Here is a 23,433-nt window from a genome sequence, read left to right as displayed (position 1 = left end):
TGCTGGATCTGGGATTGACAATCTACTATTACCTCTAGGATGTAGGGACACATTCAATCTTATTTACACCAAATAATAGCAATTTTACCATTAACTTGTAATTTTGATCAAAATGATTGTTTAATTTTGTTTTGTTAGTATAGTATGCACCAATTTATTTATTTAAGGAAAGGGCTTAAAATGTTTACATAATATTAAAGTGAAAACGAAGCTTTTTTGTAAAAACATTTTACATTGTCTATGTTAAGGAAATTAATTTCCAATAAAAATACATTATACATAATTTTTGTGTTAATGAATTTATGGAAGAAAAAGTCTGTTAATTTATCCAAAGCTTTAATCAGAATCTCAGATGGGGCATTGGATCTTAAAAGTTTAATAATGATTTATCTAGAATAATTTCAACTTCTAAACACCCCAGCTCCACTGCTCCAACCATCTGAAAAGGGCTAAGGAAAAATGAAATAATTTCAGGTTACAAAAATGAGCTGTTTCATTTGCAGTAATGGTGAATTAGCGTATTGCAGATCAATCCCCAAACTTAGAACAACTAGCATGACAAAGTTGAATTCAAACTATTGTGGAGCTACCAAGACACTAAGTACTTGAGGAACATAAGGGTTGAGATATACAAGTGTGGATTTGTGAACAGTGATCAGCCAGGTGTCCCTCCTTCAATTTCTTGGTATTAGGTATATCCCAGAATCTTGAGATAATCCCAGGGATAGAGGATAGTCCCAAGGATGATCAATAATAAATTTCCCATCAGTCCAGTGGTAATAGGAAATGATAATCATAGATAAGAAAGAAATGCTACATGTCTTGTACATTTGAGTCTATATACTGATAATATACACATTTGTGAGATTTAATATGTGAGTCTAAATATCTTCTAGGAGTAGTGCTTGCCACCAACTCTTGATTTAAGTATCTTTATATAAATTAATAAACAACAGAATCGAAATGAATTTACTTAGTCCAATTATGGATACTAATTTTCCTAAGAACAATCTAATGAAGTTTTCTTGGAAAGGAATTTGAGATGATTTCAATTTGCTGATTCATCTCTCATGTCTCCTTTAAAAGTGATCAAGCCAAAATAGAAAAAAAAAAATCACTTTGATTCTTTCCAACAGCATGTGATTTATATTTTCATTGTGTATTCGAGTTATGTTGAATCGCGTTTATGATCGTCCTTTTTTTTGTACATCTTATCCTTAATAATATGAACTACAATGTTGCAGCAAGTAATTTGCTGATGTTATCATTCTGAGATGTAATGTTTCCATCCCCTAAAGACAAATAAAGATCGGATTTATGAAGACACTTAGAATAAAAGACAATAATAATGAAAACTAAAAAAAAAAAAAGAAAAATGAGGCCTTCGACTTAGGCCAGTACCAATTTACGACAGAGTAGTTGTTGGAACAGACCCTGTTGTAAGTCGAGGTCTGCCTGTATTCTAGACTACTCACTTGAGAATGTGGTGATTTTTATGATGTTATAAGACGGAAAGCGTCACATTTTGGAATGTGTATCTTAAGAAGAATCCCCAAGCACGGAATTCAGGAAGTCTGCTTCTGATACACCACTTCAGGTTTCCCCTTTCATAATTAGAAAGATTATGAAATATTATTAACTTCTACTCAAAGTTGGCCTTGATGCGACCATCTTTGCAAACAGATTTCAGAATCTTCCTTTTTGAAATCACATTCCTGGACAATGTCCATGGGTTTTTATGTTATTTAGTTGCTAAGCCATACTCATTCAATGAGACTTTGGCTCACCTGCTAGGACACTGTTAAATACATGGATTAAACCTTACATAAAATCCAGTAAAAAGGTTGGCTAGAAAACACTTAATTTAATTAAGGTCTACAAATGGATATCTTTTAGGGCATATGAAATCTTCTATTTTGCATGGCAGAATGAATAGGAATCAGAAATTTTATTTTAGGAACTGAACAAATGATGTCAATACTATTGCCACAGTTCTCATTAATAGTTTTAAGTGTGTTTCTCAATTTCCTATTTTGGATTTCTGTTCGTCTTTAAATCACTGGAATCTTTAGTCCAAACCACGACTTCTTCTTTCGAGGTATACTATATATAGGAAGTCTACGAGCCTTATCAGAGTGTGCAGCAGTGTGTCTCTGAGCTCTGCCCTCTTTGAATTAAGTGGTATCTCTGTGTAACATCATCAGGTAGTGAGAATAAAGAGGCTCCAGAACCGTTTGAACACAGGGAGCCCACATAATGGTGAGAGAAAGGCAACCTCACTATAGAGGTAAGCATTCCTTTTGTACCTTTCCAGAGAAGAAGGTAAAAATGCATGATGAGATAATAAGAATGATCTGGGGAGAAGAGGTAGACAGTGGACAGAATAAAAGAACAGAGATTGGACTAATATAGTAGAGTCAGAAGGAACTGAAAGAAAAAATGTGTCAGACCCAGGAACTCTTAAAAGAATAAGAAACAAAGTATTAAAACAGGGATATGAGAAGTGGGAGACAAAAGTTATATTTTGAGAAAGACATATTTTGGATGAATGTAATATTTAAGAAGAAAGAATAAGGAAATGGAAATTACAGTTGGCTGAGGATGAGTTTTGCCCAGAGTTGTCTTGGACTTCAGGGCTACTACCTGGTCATTTATCCTGAGGGAATTTCTAAGTTCTCTTCTTGCTTTGTTTTTTAAAGATTATTTTGGGTTATTTGTTTGGTTTTTTCATTGCTGTAAGCTTCTTGGGGACTCTGGCTTCCTGGCCCTTGGATAAACTGCACTTGTTTTGCTGATCTGACAGAGGAAGGAGTTTGGCAGTCCCAAGTGAGATGTTGGTCTGTTGCTGCAATTTCTATCATACTACTCAGTGCCTGTTTCATTGTGAGCTGTGTGGGTAAGTCTTTCACTGAGGCGCCACTTCTCTTGAGTCCTTTCCTTATCGTGTTTTATAAAGTTTCCTGAAAACATATGCTCTCCTTTATCCCATAATATGTCAGCCCTTTCTTGGAATGCTATGCTCTTCTTAATTTCTTCTCCTTCTTCTCCTCCATTTCTTCTTTTTCCTCCACCTTATTTTTTATTTTTTCTGATATTTGACTCTGCTTCTAAGTTTACATGGTTTTTGTGGCATTTCCTCAATTACAATCATGACCTCACATATGCATGTGTGTTAGTGGTAGCCATCCACAAGACACCATCTTCCCGTACTGGGTTCACTAGTGATGATGTAGTCTCTAGTCACAAAAATCCTCTATTGGGAGTGCAACCATAATTTTTTCTATCATTGTAATACTGTAGGTTAGGGTCTTTGATCTCCAGGTGGGAGTCTTTTCCAACACTAGTGCAAAAAAGTTTTCAAATGAAATAATGGAGATGTAGGAAATCAAGTGATTAGGCATTTAGCTGCTAACCAAAAGTTCAGCAGTTTGAATCCACCAAATGCTCCTTGGAAACCCTATGGGGCGGTTCTACTCCATCCTGTAGGGTCGCTGTAATGACTCAACTCGACTGCAACAGGTGTTTTTTTTTTTTTTTTTTTTTGGTTTAAGAAATTAAAATATTTCTTCTGTCTCCCATTTGCCCCCAAATAAGTATCTCAAGTTTATTTTATGAGAAGTCTCAAAGAACTTTTTACTCTCCAACCTACAATTTGATTCTCTATTCACAGGTAAGATGATTAAAAATAATTATTTAATAATCTGGAGGGAGTGAAAGTGACTTCTTTTGTCAAATAGGCCCTGTGAACTGTTCTCTTGAGATGTAAATAAATCTCAGTCTTTAGTAAAACACAAATAATTGTCACCAAAGTTAAAATCTGCTGTACTTTTAATGGTCCTGTACAAGTGAGAAGGAATTTATGGATAGTTATTTCATTAATCAAGGGAAGCAGATATTCAGGGCTCCAAGGCATAGACTAAGAGAAAAGTAGAAAAGCTTGATAGTATTGAGCTTCAGGAGTAGACAGACATGAAAGAAATGAATGACGAATCAAGTTGGGACCAGAGAGAGAACAGGTCTTGCTCAGTGTAGACACCCATGAACACAAAAGATAATTTTCATTATGAGATATTTAAAATATCTCTAAATGTTTAAAGTCTCCCTTTGGATGTTATTTACCCCATATGTGTATCTGTAGTTATCAGTAGTCAGAACTCTTCAGGAAATGCAAACTGACCTGTGAGCTTGCTTCAGGACTATTAAAGTGAAGAAAGAGCAGACAGCCAGTAAGTCAACAAACATGTATTTTTAACAGTCATTGCCCTTGGTATTTGTGATTAATTGATGCAGGAATAGAGTCTTTTCCCTAGAATATTGTTATTGATAGCTGCTATCAAGAAGACAGAGGGGTAGTGGCTGCACATGAGGTGCTTTTGGCTGGAAATCAAACCAGGCTCTCCCACAGGGAAGGCAAGAATTCCATCACTGAACGATGAATGACCTCCTTAGAATATAGAACTTAAATTATAGTGGGAAAAGAGTAAAAAATAAATGAGTAGACATATAAACAAACAAGTAAGATAAATAAAAACAAGCAAGCAATAATTCAGCATAGTCTTTACTGGACTTGCATAGAGAGAGGAAGAGTGATAGAGATTGGAGGTAAATAAGCTTGGGACAGAAATATAGACTATAAGGTTCTATGGTTAAAAAAAATGGATAGTAATTCTTCTTTTTGCTTCACAGTGACTTATAATTTTACATATGGCAAAAGTGATAAAAGGCTCTCTGAACTACACACGTATCATTCAAGTCTAACCTGCTTCAGTGAAGGGACAAGGATGACAGGCTAAAGTTTTGCAATGCTTTAGCAGGGAGAGAGGTAAGGTTGAATTTGAGATTTTTTTTTTTTTTCAGTAAAACCTCTTCTTGAATAACTTTAAAATAGCTCCAAACTAGGCTGTAGGTTTGCTCTCAAAGCTATGTATACATATAGTCAAAATATGTCAGTGGATTTATACAGGGTTAGTTGTCGATTTGTTTAATCCTAAAACAGCGGCAAACCAGTGCTTCAAATGAGAAAGGAGAAAGAATTACTTATTTAGGACTCTTGTGTGCTTGCTTGATACTGTATAAAAAATAGTAACAGGTAATATTTATTGAGGAATTATTCTATGTTAGCACCTTATAAGGTGTCGCTGGATGGTGCACATGGTTAAACGCTTGACTACTAGCCAGTGGATGGGCATTTCGAATCTACCCAGAGGTGCTTTGGAAGACAGGCCTGGTGATCTGCTTTTGAAAGGTCATAACCTTGAAAACCCTATGGAGCAGTTCTATTCTGCACGCGCAGGTTCGCCACGAGTCAGAATCAACTCTACTGCAACTAAACAACAGTAACAACAACAATAAGCATGTTTTAAAGTGCTTTATGCATATTATGTGATTAAATCTTCCTGTGAAGTTGGTACTATTATTATTTCCATATCTGAAACGAAATATCTACCATTCAAGGAGGTATCTAACTTTTTCAAGGGAATTCATAACAAATGGTGATGCCAGACCCCTAAAGAGGCATATTTCTTATTCTCACAATCACCATGTGAAGAGGTTTCATTTCTGATTTAAAAACCTAAGGCTCTGTGGAGTGCCCACAATTATTGACCAGAATTAGGGTTCCAGATTCACCTGTGTTTTTCACTTAAAACTCTGAGAAATTTATGTATAAGGGGCATGAAATAACAGGAAAAAGAAACCCTCAATAGTGAATTTTTTTGTGAAAAAAAGAAAGAAATTAAGAGGAATTCTTCAGGTAAACCGAAGTAAAAATTGATGACTATTTTTTTTTTTGGCTTAGTTTTTTTTTTTTTTTCTTTAAATACTTTTTATTGTGCTTTAAGTGGAAGTTTACAAATCAAGTCAGCTACACACTCCCAATTACTCTCCCCCTAATGAGATAGCCCGCTTTCTCCCTCCACTCTCTCTTTTCGTGTCCATTTTGCCAGCTTCTAATCCCCTCCACCCTCTCACCTCCCCTCCAGGGAGGAGACACCAACATAGTCTCAAGTGTCCACCTGATCCAAGAAGCTCACTCCTCACCAGCATCCCTGTCCAACCCATTGTCCGGTCCAACCCCTGTCTGAAGAGTTGGGAATGGTTCCTGTCCTGGGGCAACAGAGGTCTGGGGGCCATGACCACTGGGGTCCTTCTGGTCTCAGTCAGACCATTAAGTCTGCTCTTTTGAAGAGAATTTGGGGTCTGCATCCCACTGCTCTCCTGCTCCTTCCGGGGTTCTCTGTTGTGTTTCCTGTCAGGGCAGTCATCGGTTGTAGCCGGGCAACATCTAGTTCTTCTGGTCTCAGGATGATGTAGTCTCTGGTTCATGTGGCCCTTTCTGTCTCTTGGGCTTGTAATCGCCTTGTGTCCTTGGTGTTCTTCATTCTCCTTTGATCGAGGTGGGTTGAGGCCCATTGATGCATCTTAGATGGCTGCTTGCTAGCGTTTAAGACCCCAGATGCCACTCTTCAAACTGGGATGCAGAATGTTCTCCTAATAGATTTTATTATGCCAATTGACTTAGATGTCCCCTGAAACCATGGTCCCCAGACCCCTGCCCCTGCAATGCTGGCCTTCGAAGCATTCAGTTTATTCAGGAAACTTCTTTGCCTTTGGTTTAGTCCAACTGTGCTGACCTCCCCTGTATTGTGTGCTGTCTTTTCCTTCACTAAAGTAGTCCTTACCTACTATCTAATCAGTGAATACCCCCTTCCCACCGCCCTCCCTCCCCCATCTCGTAACCACAAAAGAATGTTTTCTTCTTAGTTTAAACTATTTCTCAAGTTCTTATAATAGTGGTCTTATACAATATTTGTCCTTTTGCAACTGACTAATTTCACTCAGCATAATGCCTTCCAGGTTCCTCCATGTTATGAAATGTTTCACAGATTCCTCACTGTTCTTTATCAATGCGTAGTATTCCATTATGTGAATATACCATAAATTATTTATCTACTCATGGGCACCTTGATTGCTTCCATGTTTTTGCTATTGTAAACAATGCTGCAATAAACATGGGTGTGCATATATCTGTTCTTGTAAAGGCTCTTATTTCTCTAGGATATATTCAAGGGAGTGGGACTGCTGGATCGAATGGTAGTTCTATTTCTAGCTTTTTAAGGAAAGGCCAAATCTATTTCCAAAGTGGTTGTACCATTTGACATTCCCACCAGCAGTGTATTAGTGTTCCAATCTCTCCACAGCCTCTCCAACATTTGTTATTTTGTGTTTTTTGGATTAATGCCAGCCTTGTTGGAGATGAAATTTCATTGTAGTTTTGATCTGCATTTTTCTAATGGCTAATGATCGTGAACATTTCCTCATATATCTGTTAGCTACCTGAATGTCTTCTTTAGTGAAGTGTTTATTCATATCTTTTGCCCATTTTTTAATTGGGTTATTTGTCTTTTCACAGTTGAGTTTTTGCCGTATCATGTAGATTTTAGAGATCAGGTGCTGATCAGAAATTGATGACTTAATTTTAAAGAATGTTAATTGAAGAGTAATTCTATGTCCCCAAATTATATAATTCAGGGAACAGTAAATACACAAGCTAAGAAATGCACATCTAGAAAGCAACCATAAGTCCTTTGACTTTTATGTATACAGAGCACATTTTACTCTTATTTTGCTCATCTTGTGCTTCTCTTTCATGCAACACAGACAAAGTCTGGGGATGTTGCCCAAGTACTTGGATGACATTTGATTCCAGCTGCTACTTCATTTCTACTGAAACAAATTCCTGGACTAAGAGCGAGCAGAACTGCTTTGGGATGGGAGGTCATTTGGTGGTGATCAACACGGAAGTGGAGCAGGTACTGTTTTTTTTTTGTGTGTGTGCCTTAAGTGAAAGTTTACAAATAAAGTCAGCCTCTCACACAAAACTTATATAGACCTTGCTACATACCCCCAACTGCTCTCCACCTAATGAGACAGCTCTCTCCCTCCCTCCACTCTCTCTTTTCGTGTCCATTTCGTCAGCTTCTAACCCCCTCTACCCTCTTATCTACCCTCCAGGGAGGAGATGCCAACATAGTCTCAAGTGTCCACCTGATCCAAGAAGCTCACTCCTCACCAGCAACCCTCTCCAACCCATTATCTAGTCCAATCCCTGTCTGAAGAGTTGGCTTTGGGAATGGTTCCTGTTCTGGGCCAACAGAAGGTCTGGGGGCCATGACTACTGGGGTCCTTCTAGTCTCAGTCAGACCATTAAGTCTGCTCTTTTGAAGAGAATTTGGGGTCTGCATCCCACTGCTCCCTCAGGGATTCTCTGTTGTGTTCCCTGTCAGAGCAGTCATCGGTTGTAGCCAGGCACCAGCTAGCTCTTCTGGTCTCAGGCTGATGTAGTCTCTGGTTCATGTGGCCCTTTCTGTCTCTTGGGCTCTTATTTACCTTGCATCCTTGGTGTTCTTCATTCTCCTTTGATCGAGGTGGGTTGAGGCCCATTGATGCATCTTAGATGGCTGCTTGCTAGCGTTTAAGACCCCAGATGCCACTCTTCAAAGCAGATGCAGAATGTTTCCTTAATAGATTTTATTTTGCCCATTGACTTAGATGTCCCCTGAAACCATTGTCTCCAAACCTCCACCCTTGCTACGCTGGCCTTCGAAGCATTCAGTTTCATGAAACTTCTTTGCTTTTGATTTAGTCCAGGTGTGCTGACCTCTCCTGTATCGTGTGTTTTCTTTCCCGCCACCTAAAGTAGTTCTTATCCACTATCTAATTAGTGAATAACCTTCTCCCACCCTCCCACCCCCTGCCTCGTAACCATCAAAGAATATTTTCTTCTCTGTTTAAACTATTTCTTAAGTTCTTATAATAGTGGTCTTACACAATATTTGTCCTTTTACAACTGACTCGTTTCGTTCAGCCTAATATCTTCCAGATTCCTCCATGTTATGAAATTTTTCACAGATTCCTCACTGTTCTTTATCAATGCATAGTATTCCATTGTGTGAATATAAAAAATATATACTGTAATTTATTTATGCATTCATCCATTGATGGGCACCTTGGTTGCTTCCGTCTTTTTGCTATTGTAAATGCTGCAGCAATAAACATGGGTGTGTGTATATATCTGTTCATGTAAAGGCTCTTATTTCTCTAGGATGTAGTCCAAGGAGTGGGATTGCTGGATCGTATTGTAGTTCCATTTCTAGTTTTTTAAGGAAGTGCCAAATCGATTTCCAAAGTGGTTGTACCATTTTACATCCCCCAGCAGCGTATAAGTGTTCTCATCTCGCCACAGCCTCTCCAACATTTATTGTTTTGTGTTTGTTAGATTAATGCCAGCCTCGTTGGAGTGAGATGAAATCTCATTGTAGTTTTGATCTGCCTTTCTCTAATGGCTAATGATCGGGAGCATTTCCTCATGTATCTGTGAGCTGTCTGAATGTCTTCTTTAGTGAAGTGCCTGTTCATATCTTTTGTCCATTTTTTAATTGGGTTATTTGTCTTTTTGCAGTTGACTTTTTACAGTATCATGTAGATTTTAGAGATCAGGCACTGATCAGAAATGTCATAGCTAAAAACTTTTCCCCAGTCTGTAGGTAATCTTTTTACTCTTTTGGTGAAGTCTTAGCATAGGTGTTTGATTTTCAGGAGCTCCCAGTTACCTAGTTTTTCTTCTGCACTGTTGGTAATGTTTTGTGTACTGTTAATGCCATGTATTAGGGCTCCTAACGTTGCCTGTTTTTTCTTCCATGATCTTTATCATTTCAGATTTTGTATTTAGGTCTTTGATCCATCTTGACCTCATTTTTGTACATGGAGTGAGGTATGGGTCTTGTTTCCTTTTTTTTTTAAATGGATATCCAGTTATGCCAACACCATTTGTTATAAAGAATGTCTTTTCCCCACTTAACTGTTTTGGGGCATTTGTCAAATATCAACTATTTGTATGTGGGTGGATTTATGTCTGGATTCTGAATTCTGTTCCTTTAGTCTGTGTATCTTTTGTTGTACAAGTACCAGGCTGTTTAGACTACTGTGGCGGTATAACAAGTTCTGAAATCAAGTAGAATAAGGCTTTCCACTTTGTTCTTCTTTTTCAGTAATGCTTTACTTATCCGGGACCTCTTGCCCTTCTATATGAAGTTGGTGATTTGTTCCTCCACCTCATTAAAGAATGCCGTTGGAATTTGGATCAGAATTGTATTAAATGTATAGATCGCTTTTGGTAGAATAGAGATTTTTATAATGTTAAGTCTTCCTATCCATGAGCAGGGTATGTTTTTCCACTTACGTAGGTCTCTTTTGGTTTCTTGCAGAAGTGTTTTCTAGTTTTCTTTGTGTAAGTCTTTTACATCTCTGGTAAGATTTATTCCTAAGTATTTTATCTTCTTGGGGGCTACTGTAAATGGTATCGATTTGGTGATTTCCTCTTCGATGTTCCTTTTGTTGGCGTAGAGGAATCCAACTGATTTTTGTATGTTTATCTTGTATCCTGATACTCTGCTGAACTCTTCTATTAGTTTTAGTAGTTTTCTGGAGGATTCCTTAGGGTTTTCTGTGTATAAGATCATGTAGTCTTCAAATAGAGATAATTTCACTTCTTCCTTGTCAATCTGGATGCCCTTTATTTCTTTATCTAGCCTAGTTACTGCTGCTAGGGCCTCCAGCATTATGTTGAATAAGAGTGGTGATAAAGGGCATCCTTGTCTGGTTCTCAATCTCCAGGGAAATGCTTTCAGACTCTCTCCATTTATGATGATGTTGGCTGTTGGCTTTGTATAAATGCCCTTTATTACGTTGAGGAATTTTTCCTCTATTCCTATTTTGCTGAGAGTTTTTATCATGAATGTGTGTTGAACTTTGTCAAATGCCCTTTCTGCATGAATCGATAAAATCAAGTGATTCTTGTCTTTTGTTTTATTTATGTGATGGATTACATTAATTGTTTTTCTAATGTTGAACCATCCCTGCATACCTGGTATGAATCCCCCTTGGTCATGGTGAATTATTTTTTTGATATGTTGTTGAATTCTATTGGCTAGAATTTTGTTGAGGATTTTTGCATCTAAGTTCATGAGAGATATAAGTCTGTAATTTATGCTTTTTGTGATGTCTTTACCTACTTTTGATATCAGGGATGTGGTGGCTTCATAGAATTAGTTTGGCAGTATTCCACCCTTTTCTATGCTCTGAAATACCTTTAGTAGTAGTGGTGTTAATTCTTCTCTGAAAGTTTGGTAGAACTCTGCAGTGAAGCTGTCTGGGCCAGGGCTTTTTTTTGTTGGGACTTTTTTGATTACCTTTTCAATCTCTTCTTTTGTTATGGATCTATTTATTTGTTCTACCTCTGTGTTAGTTTAGGTAGGTAGTGTGTTTCTAGGAATTCATCCATTTCTTCTAGGTTTTCAAATTTGTTAGAGTACAATATTTCATAGTAATCTGATTCCTTTAATTTAAGTTGGGTCTGTTGTAATGTCACCTATCTCATTTCTTATTCCGGTTATTTGCTTTTGTCAGTTTGGCCAGTGGTTTATCAATTTTGTTGACTTTTTCAAAGAACCATCTTTTGGTCTTGTTAATTCTTCCAATTGTTTTTCTGTTTTCTACTTCATTTAGTTCTGCTCTAATTTTTATTAGTGGTTTTCTTCTGGCGCCTGTGGGTTTCTTTTGTTGCTCTCTTTCTATTTGTTCAAGTTGTAGGGATAATTCTTTGATTTTGGCCCTTTCTTTTTGTATGTGTGCATTCATTGATGTAAATTGACCTCTGAGCACTGCTCTTGCTGTGTTCCAAAAGATTTGATAGGAAGTGTTTTCCTTCTCATTGGATTCTCTGAATTTCTTTATTCCATCCTTAATGTCTTCTATAATCCAGTCTTTTGGGGGCAGGGTATTGTTCAGTTTCCAAGTGTTTAATTTCTTTTCCCTGCTTTTTCTGTTACTGATTTCCACTTTTATGGCTTTATGCTCTGAGAAGATGCTTTGTAATATTTCAGTGCTTTGGATTCTGCTAAGGCTTGCTTTATGACCTAATATGTGGTCTATTCTAGAGAATGTTCCATGTGCACTAGAAAAGAAAATATACTTGGTTGCTGTTGGGTGTTCTGTATATGCCTATGAGGTCAAGTTGGTTGATTGTGGCATTTAGATCTTCCGTGTCTTTATTGAACGTCTTTCTGGATGTCCTGTCCTGCACCAAAAACGGTGTGATGAGTCTCCTACTATTATTGTGGAGCTATGTCACTTTTCAACGCTGTTAGAGTTTGTTTTATGTATCTTGCAGCCCTGTCATTGGGTGCATAAATATTTAATATGGTTATATATTCTTGGTATATTGTCCCTTTAATCATTATATAGTGTCCTTCCTTATCCTTTCTGATGGATTTAACTTTAAAGTCTATTTTGTCAGAAATTAATATTGCCACTCCTGCTCTTTTTTGATTGCTGTTTGCTTATTTTTTTTCATCCTTTGAGTTTTAGTTTGTGTCTCTAAGGTGTGTCTCTTGTAGGCAGCATAGAGGGTTCGTGTTTTTTAATCCATTCTGCCACTCTCTGTGTCTTTATTGGTGCATTTAGTCCATTTACATTTGGCGTAATTATGGATAGGTATGAATTTAGTGCTATCATTTTGATGTCTTTTTTTGTGTGTTGTTGAGAGTTTCCTTTTCCCACTTAATTTTTTGTGCTAGGTAGATTCTCTTTATCTATTGTCCTTTCCTCATATTCATTGTTGATTTTGTTTCTGCTGAGTCTCTTTTTTTTCCTCATATTTTATTTTGATGAGTAGGCTAGTTTGTCTCCTTTGTGGTTACCTAATCATTTACCCCTATTTTTCTAATTTTAACCTAACTTTTATTTCTTTGTATTGCCGCATCTTCCTCTCCATATGGAAGGTCTATGACTACATTTCTTAGTCCCTCTTTATTGTTTTAAAGTTGTCTTCTTTTATATAATAACATCGCTGTTAAACTGTTTTGAGCTTTTTTTTTTTAATCTTGGTTTTTTTTTTTTTTTTTATTTCCCTGTTTGGGTTGACTTCTGATTGCTCTGCCCAGTGCTCTAGTCTTGGGTTGATACCTGATATTATTGATTTTCTAACCAAAGAACTCCCTTTAGTATTTTTTGTAGTTTTGTTTTGTTTTTTATGAATACCCTAACCTTCTATTTATCTGGAAATGTCCTAATTTCACTTTCATATTTAAGAGACAGTTTTGCTGGACATATGATTCTTGGCTGGCAATTTTTTTCCTTCAATTTTTAAAATAAGTCATCCCATTGCCTTCTTGTCTGCATGGTTTATGCCAAGTAGTCCGAGCTTATTGTAATTGGCTCTCCTTTGTAGGTGACTCTTCGTTTATCTTTAGCTGCTCTTAAAATTCTCCCTTTATGTTTAGTTTTGGCAAGTTTGATTATAATATGTCTTGGTGACTTTCTTTTAACATCTAGATTATGTGGAGTTTGATGAGCATCTTGGATATATATCTTCTCATCTTTCACGATTCAGGGAAGTTTTCTGCCAACAAATCTTCAACAATTCTCTCTGTATTGTCTCTTATCCTCCCTGTTCTGGTACTCCAATCACTCATAGGTTATTTCTGTTCATAGAGTCCCACATGATTCTTTAGGTTTCTTCATTTTTTTAAAATTCTTTTATCTGATTTTTCTTCAAATATATTAGTGCCAAGTGATTTATCTTCAAGTTCAGAAATTCTGGCATCTACTTGTTCATTTCTACTCCTCTGACTTTCTATTGCCTTGTCAACTTCTGTAATTTTATTGTTAATCTTCTGAATTTCTGATTGCTGTCTGTCTATGGATGTTTCCAGCATATTAAATTTTTCATTATATTCCTGAATAACCTTTCTAATTTCTTCAATTGCTTTATCTGTGTGTTCCTTGGATTGTTCTGCTTATTGCCTCATTTCTTTCCTGATGTCTTGAAGGGTTCTGTATATTAGTCTTTTGTATTCTGCCTCTGGGAATTCCAGGAATGCAATTTCATCTAGAAGTTCCCTGGATTCTTTGTTTTGAGAGCCTCTTGAGGTGATCATGGTCTGCTTCTTTATGTGACTTGATATTGACTGTTGTCTCCAAGCCATCTATAAATTATTGTATTATTATATGCTTGCTTACCGTGTCATAGCTTCTTGCTTTGTTTTGTCTTGATATGCCCAGATGGGTTGCTTGAGTGAGGTAGCTTGATTATTTTTGCCTTTGGAGCTCTGACATCCTTCCCCCAGATGGGTAGAACTGTTATCAGGTTTATCAGTCTGGGAGTCCATTCACTTTTCTTGTATGAATTCAGCTCTAGTTTCCAGGTAGCTGATCATCAAGTGTGTGGTACAGGCTCTGTCCTATAGTCTTAGAGGGGCAGGGGTGATTAGTGTACATACAGGTATCTGATTGTAGCAGGGGGTCATGCTCTGAACAAGGCAGGGGGCTGAGAAATGACCCCCAAGTGTCTCTGAGGAAAGCATGTCCCTGTTCCCTAGAGCATGCAGGTGGGTGGGTCCTGCAGACTGACCATGGGTACCAAATGTTTTTGATTGTAAGGACTGGGAGGTACTAGTTATCCTTGGACCTCTGTTGCAGGCGGCTTGGTGACCTGAGTGGAGCTATCAGTCCTTAGGCCCCTGATGTGGGTACATGAGGACCCTGTTTAATAGACAAAGCAATGTCAAACATCAAACACCCAACTCTCCACCGCACAGCTGAAATGGTTGGAGTCTGCCAATAAGGGCCTATTTCCTGAAATAGGCCACGCAAGTCCATACAGAAGGGAAAGATACTCAAAGTCCATGGATCGTTTATGTCTGGACAGGAGCCACTTCTGTCCTGAGCTCCCCTGGTTAGTGAAGCTGGCAAATTTTCTTTTCCCCCAGCTGCAAGTTTTTTCCTTTTCCAAGGTTGGGAGGATGCCTCTAGATGCTCTACAGTGCCTATCTCAGGCCCAGGAAATTCAGCTGCTGAAGCCAGCTTGGGGTTGGGTGGGGGCACAGTAAAATATACACAAGTACTTAGCTTTTGATGAGAGTACCATTCTTCTCTGGTTCTGGAGGTGTGAGTCGACCGTGTGGCTGGCTGCTTCTCCCTGAGGAACCTGTGGCCTAATGCTAGTAGCAGTCCACTGCCTCTGTTCTGGGAATGGTGCCTGAGGGCTTTCCAGGATTCATGTCTGGTAACTCCTCTCCGCTTCTGAACCGTCTCTTCCTCCTCCTGCCCCTCTGTTCATTTTATAAGCTTGCCTTTGATGCTTAGAGCTCCTAGCTTGTCAAAATTACACTTGTTTCACTTGTTTGTTCAGGTCTTTTTTGTGAAGAGGGCTCGCTGGAAGTGTCTGTCTATTCTGCCATCTTGGCTCTGCCCTCTGGGGCAGGTACTTTTAAAGAAAAAAATTAATGTCAGGGAAACTTGCTGACATATTAAATAACTCCCTTGGCTGAGGAGTACCCCTCTTCCCTGGAGTATTAGTGTAAATCAGAGAATCTCAGGGCTACACACAGGAAATGCTCCTTAAGTGTGAAGGTTCAATGACTTCAAAATTTTACCTCAATAAAATTATCTTAGGAAAACAACATGGAAATATCAAATAGCTAATTTAGAGACCAAATGGAACAAGAGATTACTTTTCAACTGCTAGTAGGGCCAAAGATGAAGAAATAGAAGGTTTCTGTTAGCTGCTGCAGTCTGAAATTGAACATGCAATCAAGATGCATTGATAATTACTGGCGATTGAAATGCAAAAGTTGGGAACAAAGAAGAAGGATCAGTAGTTGAAAAATATGTCCTTGGTGATAGAAACAATGCCAGAGATAGAATGATAGAATTTTGCAAGGCTAACGACTTCTTCATTGCAAATACCCTCTTTCACCAACATAAACGGCAACTATCCACATGGACCTGGCCGAATGGAACACACAGAAATCAAATTGACTACATCTGCGGAAAGAGACAAAGGCAAAGCTCGATATCATCAGTCAGAATAGGGCCAGGGGCCTATTGTGGAACAGACCATCAATTGCTCATATGCAAGTTCAAGCTGAAACTGAAGAAAATCACAGCAAGTTGACAAGAGCCAAAATATGACCTTGAGTACATCCCACCTGAATTTAGAGGCCATCTGAAGAATAGATTTGACACATTGAGCACTAGTGACTGAAGATCAGATGAGTTGTGGAACAACATCGAGGACATCATCCATGAAGAAAGCAAGAGGTTATTGAAAAGACAGGAAAGAAAGAAAAGACCAAGAAGGATGTCAGAGGAGACTCTGAACCTTGTTCTCGAAAGTCGAGCAGCTACAACAAAAGGAAGAATTGATGAAGTAAAAGAACTGAACAGAAGATTTCAAAGGGCCTCTCGAGAAGACAAATAAAGTATTATAATGACATTTGCAAAGAGCTGGAGATGGAAAACCAGAAGGGAAGAACACACTCAGCGTTTCTCAAGCTGAAAGAACTGAAGAAAAACTCAAGCCTTGAGTTGCAATAGTGAAGGATTCTGTGGGGAAAACATTAAATGACGCAGGGAGCATCAAAAGAAGATGGAAGGAATACATAGAGTCATTATACCAAGAAGAATTAGTCGATGTTCAACCATTTCAAGAGGTGGCATATGATCAGGAACCTATGGTACTGAAGGAAGAAGTCCAAGCTGCTCTGAAGACATTGGCGAAAAACAGGGCTCCAGGAATTGATGGAATATCAATTGAGATGTTTCAACAAGCAAATGCAGTGCTGGAGGTGCTCACTCATCTATGCCAAGAAATATGGAAGACAGCTTCCTGGCCAACTGACTGGAAGAGATCCATATTTAGGCCTATTTCCTAGAAAGGTGATCAACTGAATGTGGAAATTATAGAACAATATCATTAATATCACACACAAGCAAAATTTTGCTGAAGATCATTCAAAAACGGCTGCAGCAGTATATTGACAGGGAACTGCCAGAAATTCAGCCCGGTATCAGAAGAGTGCATGGAAGCAGGGATATCATTGATGTCAGATGGATCTTGGCTGAAAGCAGAGAATACCAGAAGGGTGTTTACCTGTGTTTTATCGACTATGCAAAGGCATTCGACTGTGTGGATCATAACAAATTATGGATGACATTGAGAAAAACGGGAATTCCAGAACACTTAATTGTTGTGCTCATGAGGAACCTTTACATAGATCAAGAGGCAGTTGTTTGGACAGAACAAGGGGATACTGATTAGTTTAAAGTCAGAAAAGGTGTGTGTCGGGATTGTATTCTTTCACCATACCTATTCAATCTGTATGCTGAACAAATAATATGAGAAGCTGGACTATATGACGAAGAACAGGGCATCAGGATTGGAGGAAGACTCATTAACAACCTGTGTTATGCAGATGACACAACGTTGCTTGCTGAAAGTGAAGAGGACTTGAAACACTTACTAATGAAGATTAAAGACCACAGCCTTCACTATGGATTGCACCTCAACATAAAGAAAACAAAAATCCTCACAACTGGACCAATGAGCAACATCATGATAAACGGAGAAAAGATTGGAGGTGTCAAGAATTTCATTTTACTTGGATCCACAATCACCAGCCATGGAAGCAGCAGTCAAGAAATCAAAAGACTCATTGCTTTGGGTAAATCTGCTGCAAAGAACCTCTTTAAACTGTTGAAGAGCAAAGATGTCACCTTGAAGACTAAGGTGCACCTGACCCAAGCCATGGTATTTTCAATTGCGTCATATGCTTGTGAAAGCTGGACAGTGATTAAGGAAGACCAAAGAAGAATTGACGCCTTTGAATTGTGGTGTTGGCAAAAAATATTGAATATACTATAGACTGCCAAAAGAACGGACAAATCTGTCTTAGAAGAAGTACAACCAGAATGCTCCTTAGAAGTAAGGATGGCAAGACTGTGTCTAATGTACTTTGGACACGTTTTCAGGTGGGATCAGTCCCCGGAGAAGGACATCATGTTTGGCAGAGTACAGGGTAAGTGGAAAAGAGGAAGACCCTCAACGAGGTGGATTGACCCAGTGGCCGCAACAATGAGCTCAAGCATAACAACGATTGTGGGGATGGCTTAGGACTGGGCAGTGTTTTGTTCTGTTGCGCATAGGGTCGCTATGAGTCGGAACCTACTCAACAGCACCTAACAACAACAACAACAGTTAAAATCTAGTGAATGCTCCTTTATGTTTAACTCTCGTAAGTAATTTACCACTTGTAAATTTTTACAGAAGGAAGAGATTTAAAAGTTTGCATTTTGAGAACTCCAGTGCAATTTTGGCCAAGTGGTTATGAGCTCAGGCTGCTAATCAACATGTAGGCATTTCTAATCCACCAGCCACTGGCTGGAAACCCTATGAGCCAGTTCTACTCTCTTTTATACGGTCCTTATGAGTTGGAATCAACTTGACAGCAGTGGGTTTGGGGTTTTAAGCATTCTGAGTACAAAAAGAAAAGGGAGAAGGAGCAAGGCAAGTTAATGTTTTTAAGTTAGATGTTCTGGTTATAATGGAGTATAAAAGGCTGCACTTGTTAGTGCTGTGATTAAAAGCCTGGCTGCTAACCAAAATGTCAGCAGTTTAAATTCACCAGCTGCTCATTGGAAACACTATGGGGCAGTTCTACTCTGTCCTTTAGGGTCACTATGAGTTGCAATTGACTCAACGGTAGACAACAACAGCAACTGTGCAATTCGAGAATTAATCAGAAATAAAGATGAAATACATCTGAACTTATGAAGGCAAAATGATTGAAGGCACACTTTACATTTTAAAAGAATTCTGTGTCTTGGTAAAGACCAAATGGAAGTTTGGTCTGAGGTGGGAATTGATGGGTTAGGATGCCCTTCTCTGCAATCTCCTTGGTGTTTTGGGTCTGTATTCCTGGGCAGTGTACCAGCAAGTGCGTGTTCCTGGCATCTTGCATTTTCTTTTCTCTTTAGAGGTACAAAGCAGCCTATGCTGTTCAATCTGGAAATTCCAAAGTCTATGACTCCTCTTTTTCTTTTTTTTTTAATGTAGAATTTCATTGTTCAGCAGCTGAATGAGTCACTTCCTTATTTTCTTGGACTCTCAGATCCACAGGGGAAGAACAATTGGCAATGGATTGACCAGACACCTTACAAGGAAAATCTCGGGTGAGTTCAGTCCTGAATTAACAAACCATAGGGCATTGTTTAAATAGAAAATTTAGGGAAATTTTGTTAATTGGGGCTATTAATGTTAATATTAATAATTATAATGATAAGAGGATCTAACATCTATGAAAAGCTCTTACTAATTAGATGCGTTATCATATTTGCTCCTCACAAAACCTTCTCTTCTTTAGCATCTATTTTATGGATGAAAAATGGACTGTCTTGACCAAGGTCAATGAACTAGAAAGATTAGAAACGGGGTTCAACCTCACATCATTCTGACTCCAAAGATGGTGCTTTTAACCATTACATTTTGCTGCCTTTAAACACAAGTAGACATTTCAACTAAATTGTTCCCTATTCATAGGATTTAATATATCGAGGCCAGAGCTATTTTCAATTCTAGTAGGATAATCATATAATGATACTGTTTATTTGTGGATTTAAAAAAGCCAGAGTTTAATTATACATTCTCTCATTTAATTCTTCCTTGTGAGCTGTGTGGGGACGTTGTTATGATTCCTGGGGGCAATGCTGGTTCAGAGGTAGAATTCTCGCCTTTAAATTTGGGAGGCCCAGGTTTATTCCTGGCCATTGCACCTTATGCCCAGCCACCACCCATCTGTCAATGAGGCTTAGGCTGTTGCTATGATGTTGAACAAGTTTCAGTGGAGCTTCCAGACTGAGTTAGACTAGTAATCTACTTCCAAAAATCAGCCAATGAAAACCCTTTGGATTACAACAGTCTGATCCACAACTGATCATGGGGATAACCCAGGACTGAGCAGTATTTCATTTAGTTGTACATGGATTGCCATGAATCTGGGCTGACTCAATGACAGCTAACAACAACATTATGATTCTCATTTTGTAAACGAGGAAGATAATACCTGAGGAGATCAACTACTTGCTCAAGATCAAAATGAGTGAGAAGCAAAACCAGGTATTTAATTGTAAAAATAATGTCCCACTCCACCTCCAACCCCTACCACACACTATATTCCTTGGAAGCAGGGTAACTTCTTATGTCTAGACTTAGTCACCATGACACTAATTTAAGGCAACTCCATGAGAATAGAGACAAATGAAAGGAGGCAGCCTCTTTATTATGTGCCAGCAAGAAAGAAATTGTTTAATAATGCAGCTCAGGAAAAGGGCTCTATGTGGAGAGGGAAAAGAAGATCAAACTATAAGGAAAAGGTCCAAGATTACACTATCATACAAATATTTAGCAAGTAAAATGTTAGAGGAGCAAGTGTAAAAGAGTCTGTCTATACCTGAGGTTTTTGAGGAGTGCAGCGTTAGAATGGGGAGCAAACACTGGGATTTTTTTTCCCTCAATCCCCATTTTCATTCAATGCCAAACCTACACAGTTTCTATTTGGTCATTATGCATTCAATGAAGAATATTTTTACCTTTTGTTTCCGTTAGATTCTGGCACAAAAAGGAGCCCAACTTTTCTGGAGAGCAATGTGTTGTAACAGTTTTCTGGACACCTGGGAAATGGGGCTGGAATGATGTTTCTGTGATTTAAAAATGAATTCAATATGTGAGATGAAGAAGATTTACCTGTGAGTGGAACTTTATTCATGGACATGCTTAAAATTGATATCTATCATAAAATGATCATTTTCTCTTGGAATCTATGTATGATCCTTGTGTCATAGATGTTGATGGAAGCATTCAGATGATTCTGTCCCTGTAACCACCCTTCATCTAGTTTCCTCTTTTCCACTAATGATAGGATGAGCTCCTCTTCCCTCTGTTCTTTTCTTTCCCTTGTTCTTCATTATTTTCTTTTCTTTCTCTATACTTCCTTCCACAAACATTCCTTGTACTAGAGACTGTACTATTACATCAGTTAGAAAACTTATAAGGAAGTCTCTTTTGAAAACTGACCTTCCTCCTTCAAAATACCATAGAGAAGTTGGTCAGTTAAGATGATGACAATGGTTGCAGTCATCCGAAGGCTTGACAAGAGCTGACGGATTTACTTTCTAGATGATTCACTCACATGTTCACAAGTTGGTGCTGGCTATTGGTAGGAGGTCTCAGTCCCTCACCACATAAAACTCTCTGTAGGCCTACTTGAGTGCTCTCACAACATGGTGGCTGGCTTCCACCAGAGCAAGTGATCCAAGAGAGCAAGGTAAAAGCAGCAATATCCTTTTTGATCTAGTGTCAGAAGTTACACACCATAACTTGACCACTTTCCATGGATCACATGGACCAAACCTGACATAATAAAGATTACATGAGAGATGTAGATGTAGATGAATACCAGAAGGTGAGAATCATGGAGAACCATCTTGGTAGCTGACTACAACAGCAAGGTTTCTCTAAAAAGACACAAAAATATGTACCAAGAAGGAAAATAATGAAAAATTCTTCTACACTACAATCAGGGACCTCTGTTCATTAAGACAGTATAAAAAATGAAAAAAAATTGGTAGAAGATATATTAAACACCTATAACAAATAATAGTAGCATCAAGACTATTTAAACAACTCTCATAACCAATTAGAAAAAGATAAAAATGGGTAAATAATTGAATAAGCACTTCACAGAAAAGGAAATACGTATATCTAACAAACTTATTTTTATAGAGATGCTCACCTTCACCCATAATTTGAGAACTACAAATCAAAACTACAGCAATATACCATTTTATATCCAAGACGAAAAATTAATAAGACAATACCAAGAGTTGGAAGAGACATAGATGAATAGGCTCTCTTATATGTCTCTCATTTGAGTTTAAATTGGCACAACCTCTTTGGAAAATAATTTGAATTATGTTGTAAAGTTAAATATTCATATACTATGATCCATATGTATTAGTCTTGTTCTCATCAGGTAACATATGGCACACTCAAATTAAGATAATTCAAGGACAATTTAATAGACTATTTACAAAGGTGACGTCAGAAGATAAGAAAACCACAAAGAATAGTGTAGTACCCTGGGGCTAGTAACAGTGAGATTTTGTCACCCCTGATGAAGTTAGCAGAATACAGAGAGAGAGAGTGGTGTGGAGAGGTCCACAATGAGAGGAGCTGTGACATCTGGTGAAGGGACATAGCCAGTGGTAACCCTGAATAAGAGAGTCATAAAAATATAATACCTGACCTCACCCTTCTTTCTTCTCCCCGACATGTGCCCCATCTCCCTTCAGGTCTCCTTGGTGCTGAAACCCAACCAAAAGTCAGAGGCAAAGAAGCTGTCTGGGTCATAGAGCTGGGTGGAGAAGTGTGGAGATTGAATATGAAGGCACAATTGGAAGTTATCTAGCACAACATTCATATACATTGCACATGTATTTCAGGAAATGTGAACAATACTATTAACTGTTTGTAGTAGAAAAAACTTAGCTGAAATGTCTGATAAGAATATTTAAGTACTCTGAGGTATGTTTCCTCAGTTCGATATTATATGGCATTCAAAATGAATAAACTATAATGAACGATAACTACACTCAACAGCATGGATGAAGATTGGTAACGTAAATGTTGGTGGAAAAAACAAGTCCTAGAAGATTACATACACTGCGATGCTCTATTTTAAAAACTATAAAATTCTAGACTTAATACAAGTACTTTGTTACTAAAAATGAGACATTCTGCACAAATATCAACTGGGAAGCTATTTCCCATTGTTTTAAATGGGAAATTTATAAAGCACACCCACTAACCCGAAATTTCCAACTACATTCCTAAAATGTAAAAAATAAACAAAATTTCTATTGAGTAAATCTTTTATGTTAAAGTCTAAAAGGTTTACACATTTCTTCAAGATTAGTGAATAATTAATATGGTTTGGGGCAGTTTTTGTGCTTGTGTGTATGTGCAGTAACATGGATTCTGAAACTCTATTGACGCTGTCTGATCTTTTAAAAAATCTGTATGTGATCCTTACCATCTGTCAACTATATTTGGATATAACACACAACATTTTTGGAATATAATTTTAAAACAAATATTGAATTGGGTTTTTGGAACATAAATATACTTTTTTTTTCTATATAAACATCTTCCAACAAATGCTGTAATAGGAGATTTAAGTTCTATGATGGAAGGCATATACCAAGTCACTATACCAGAAAGAACTAGTCAATGTTCAACCATTTCAAGAGGTAGAATATCATCAAGTATCAATGGTATTGAAGGAAGAAATCCAAGCTGCACTCCGGGAATTGTTGAAATACCAACTGAGATGTTTCGACAAAGGGAAGCAGCATTGGAGGTGCTCACCCATCTGTGCCCAGAAATTTATGCACCAACCACTAATTTACACACCAACGCACCAGTTTACGCACCAACCGTTAAAGCCAAGCATGAGGAAATTGAAGATTTTTACCAAC

The 23,433-nt window shown here is 38.0% G+C and overlaps 1 protein-coding gene across 1 annotated transcript; it reads left to right on the top strand.

Annotated features, from left to right (window-relative positions):
• Nucleotides 1-1,990: 1,990 nt before the first annotated feature.
• CLEC6A (C-type lectin domain containing 6A) lies at nt 1,991-21,471 on the top strand. Its single transcript, XM_049882383.1, is given in 7 exon segments — nt 1,991-2,287; nt 2,804-2,896; nt 4,687-4,788; nt 7,666-7,811; nt 18,956-19,071; nt 20,504-20,592; nt 20,595-21,471. Coding segments are annotated over 7 exon segments (630 nt in total). The 5' UTR covers nt 1,991-2,256; the 3' UTR covers nt 20,648-21,471.
• The last annotated feature ends 1,962 nt before the right edge of the window (nt 21,472-23,433 follow it).

The sequence above is a fragment of the Elephas maximus genome, chromosome 4, assembly GCF_024166365.1.
Source record: "Elephas maximus indicus isolate mEleMax1 chromosome 4, mEleMax1 primary haplotype, whole genome shotgun sequence".
NCBI lineage: Eukaryota > Metazoa > Chordata > Mammalia > Proboscidea > Elephantidae > Elephas > Elephas maximus.
This window is presented reverse-complemented; position numbering and strand designations above follow the sequence as displayed.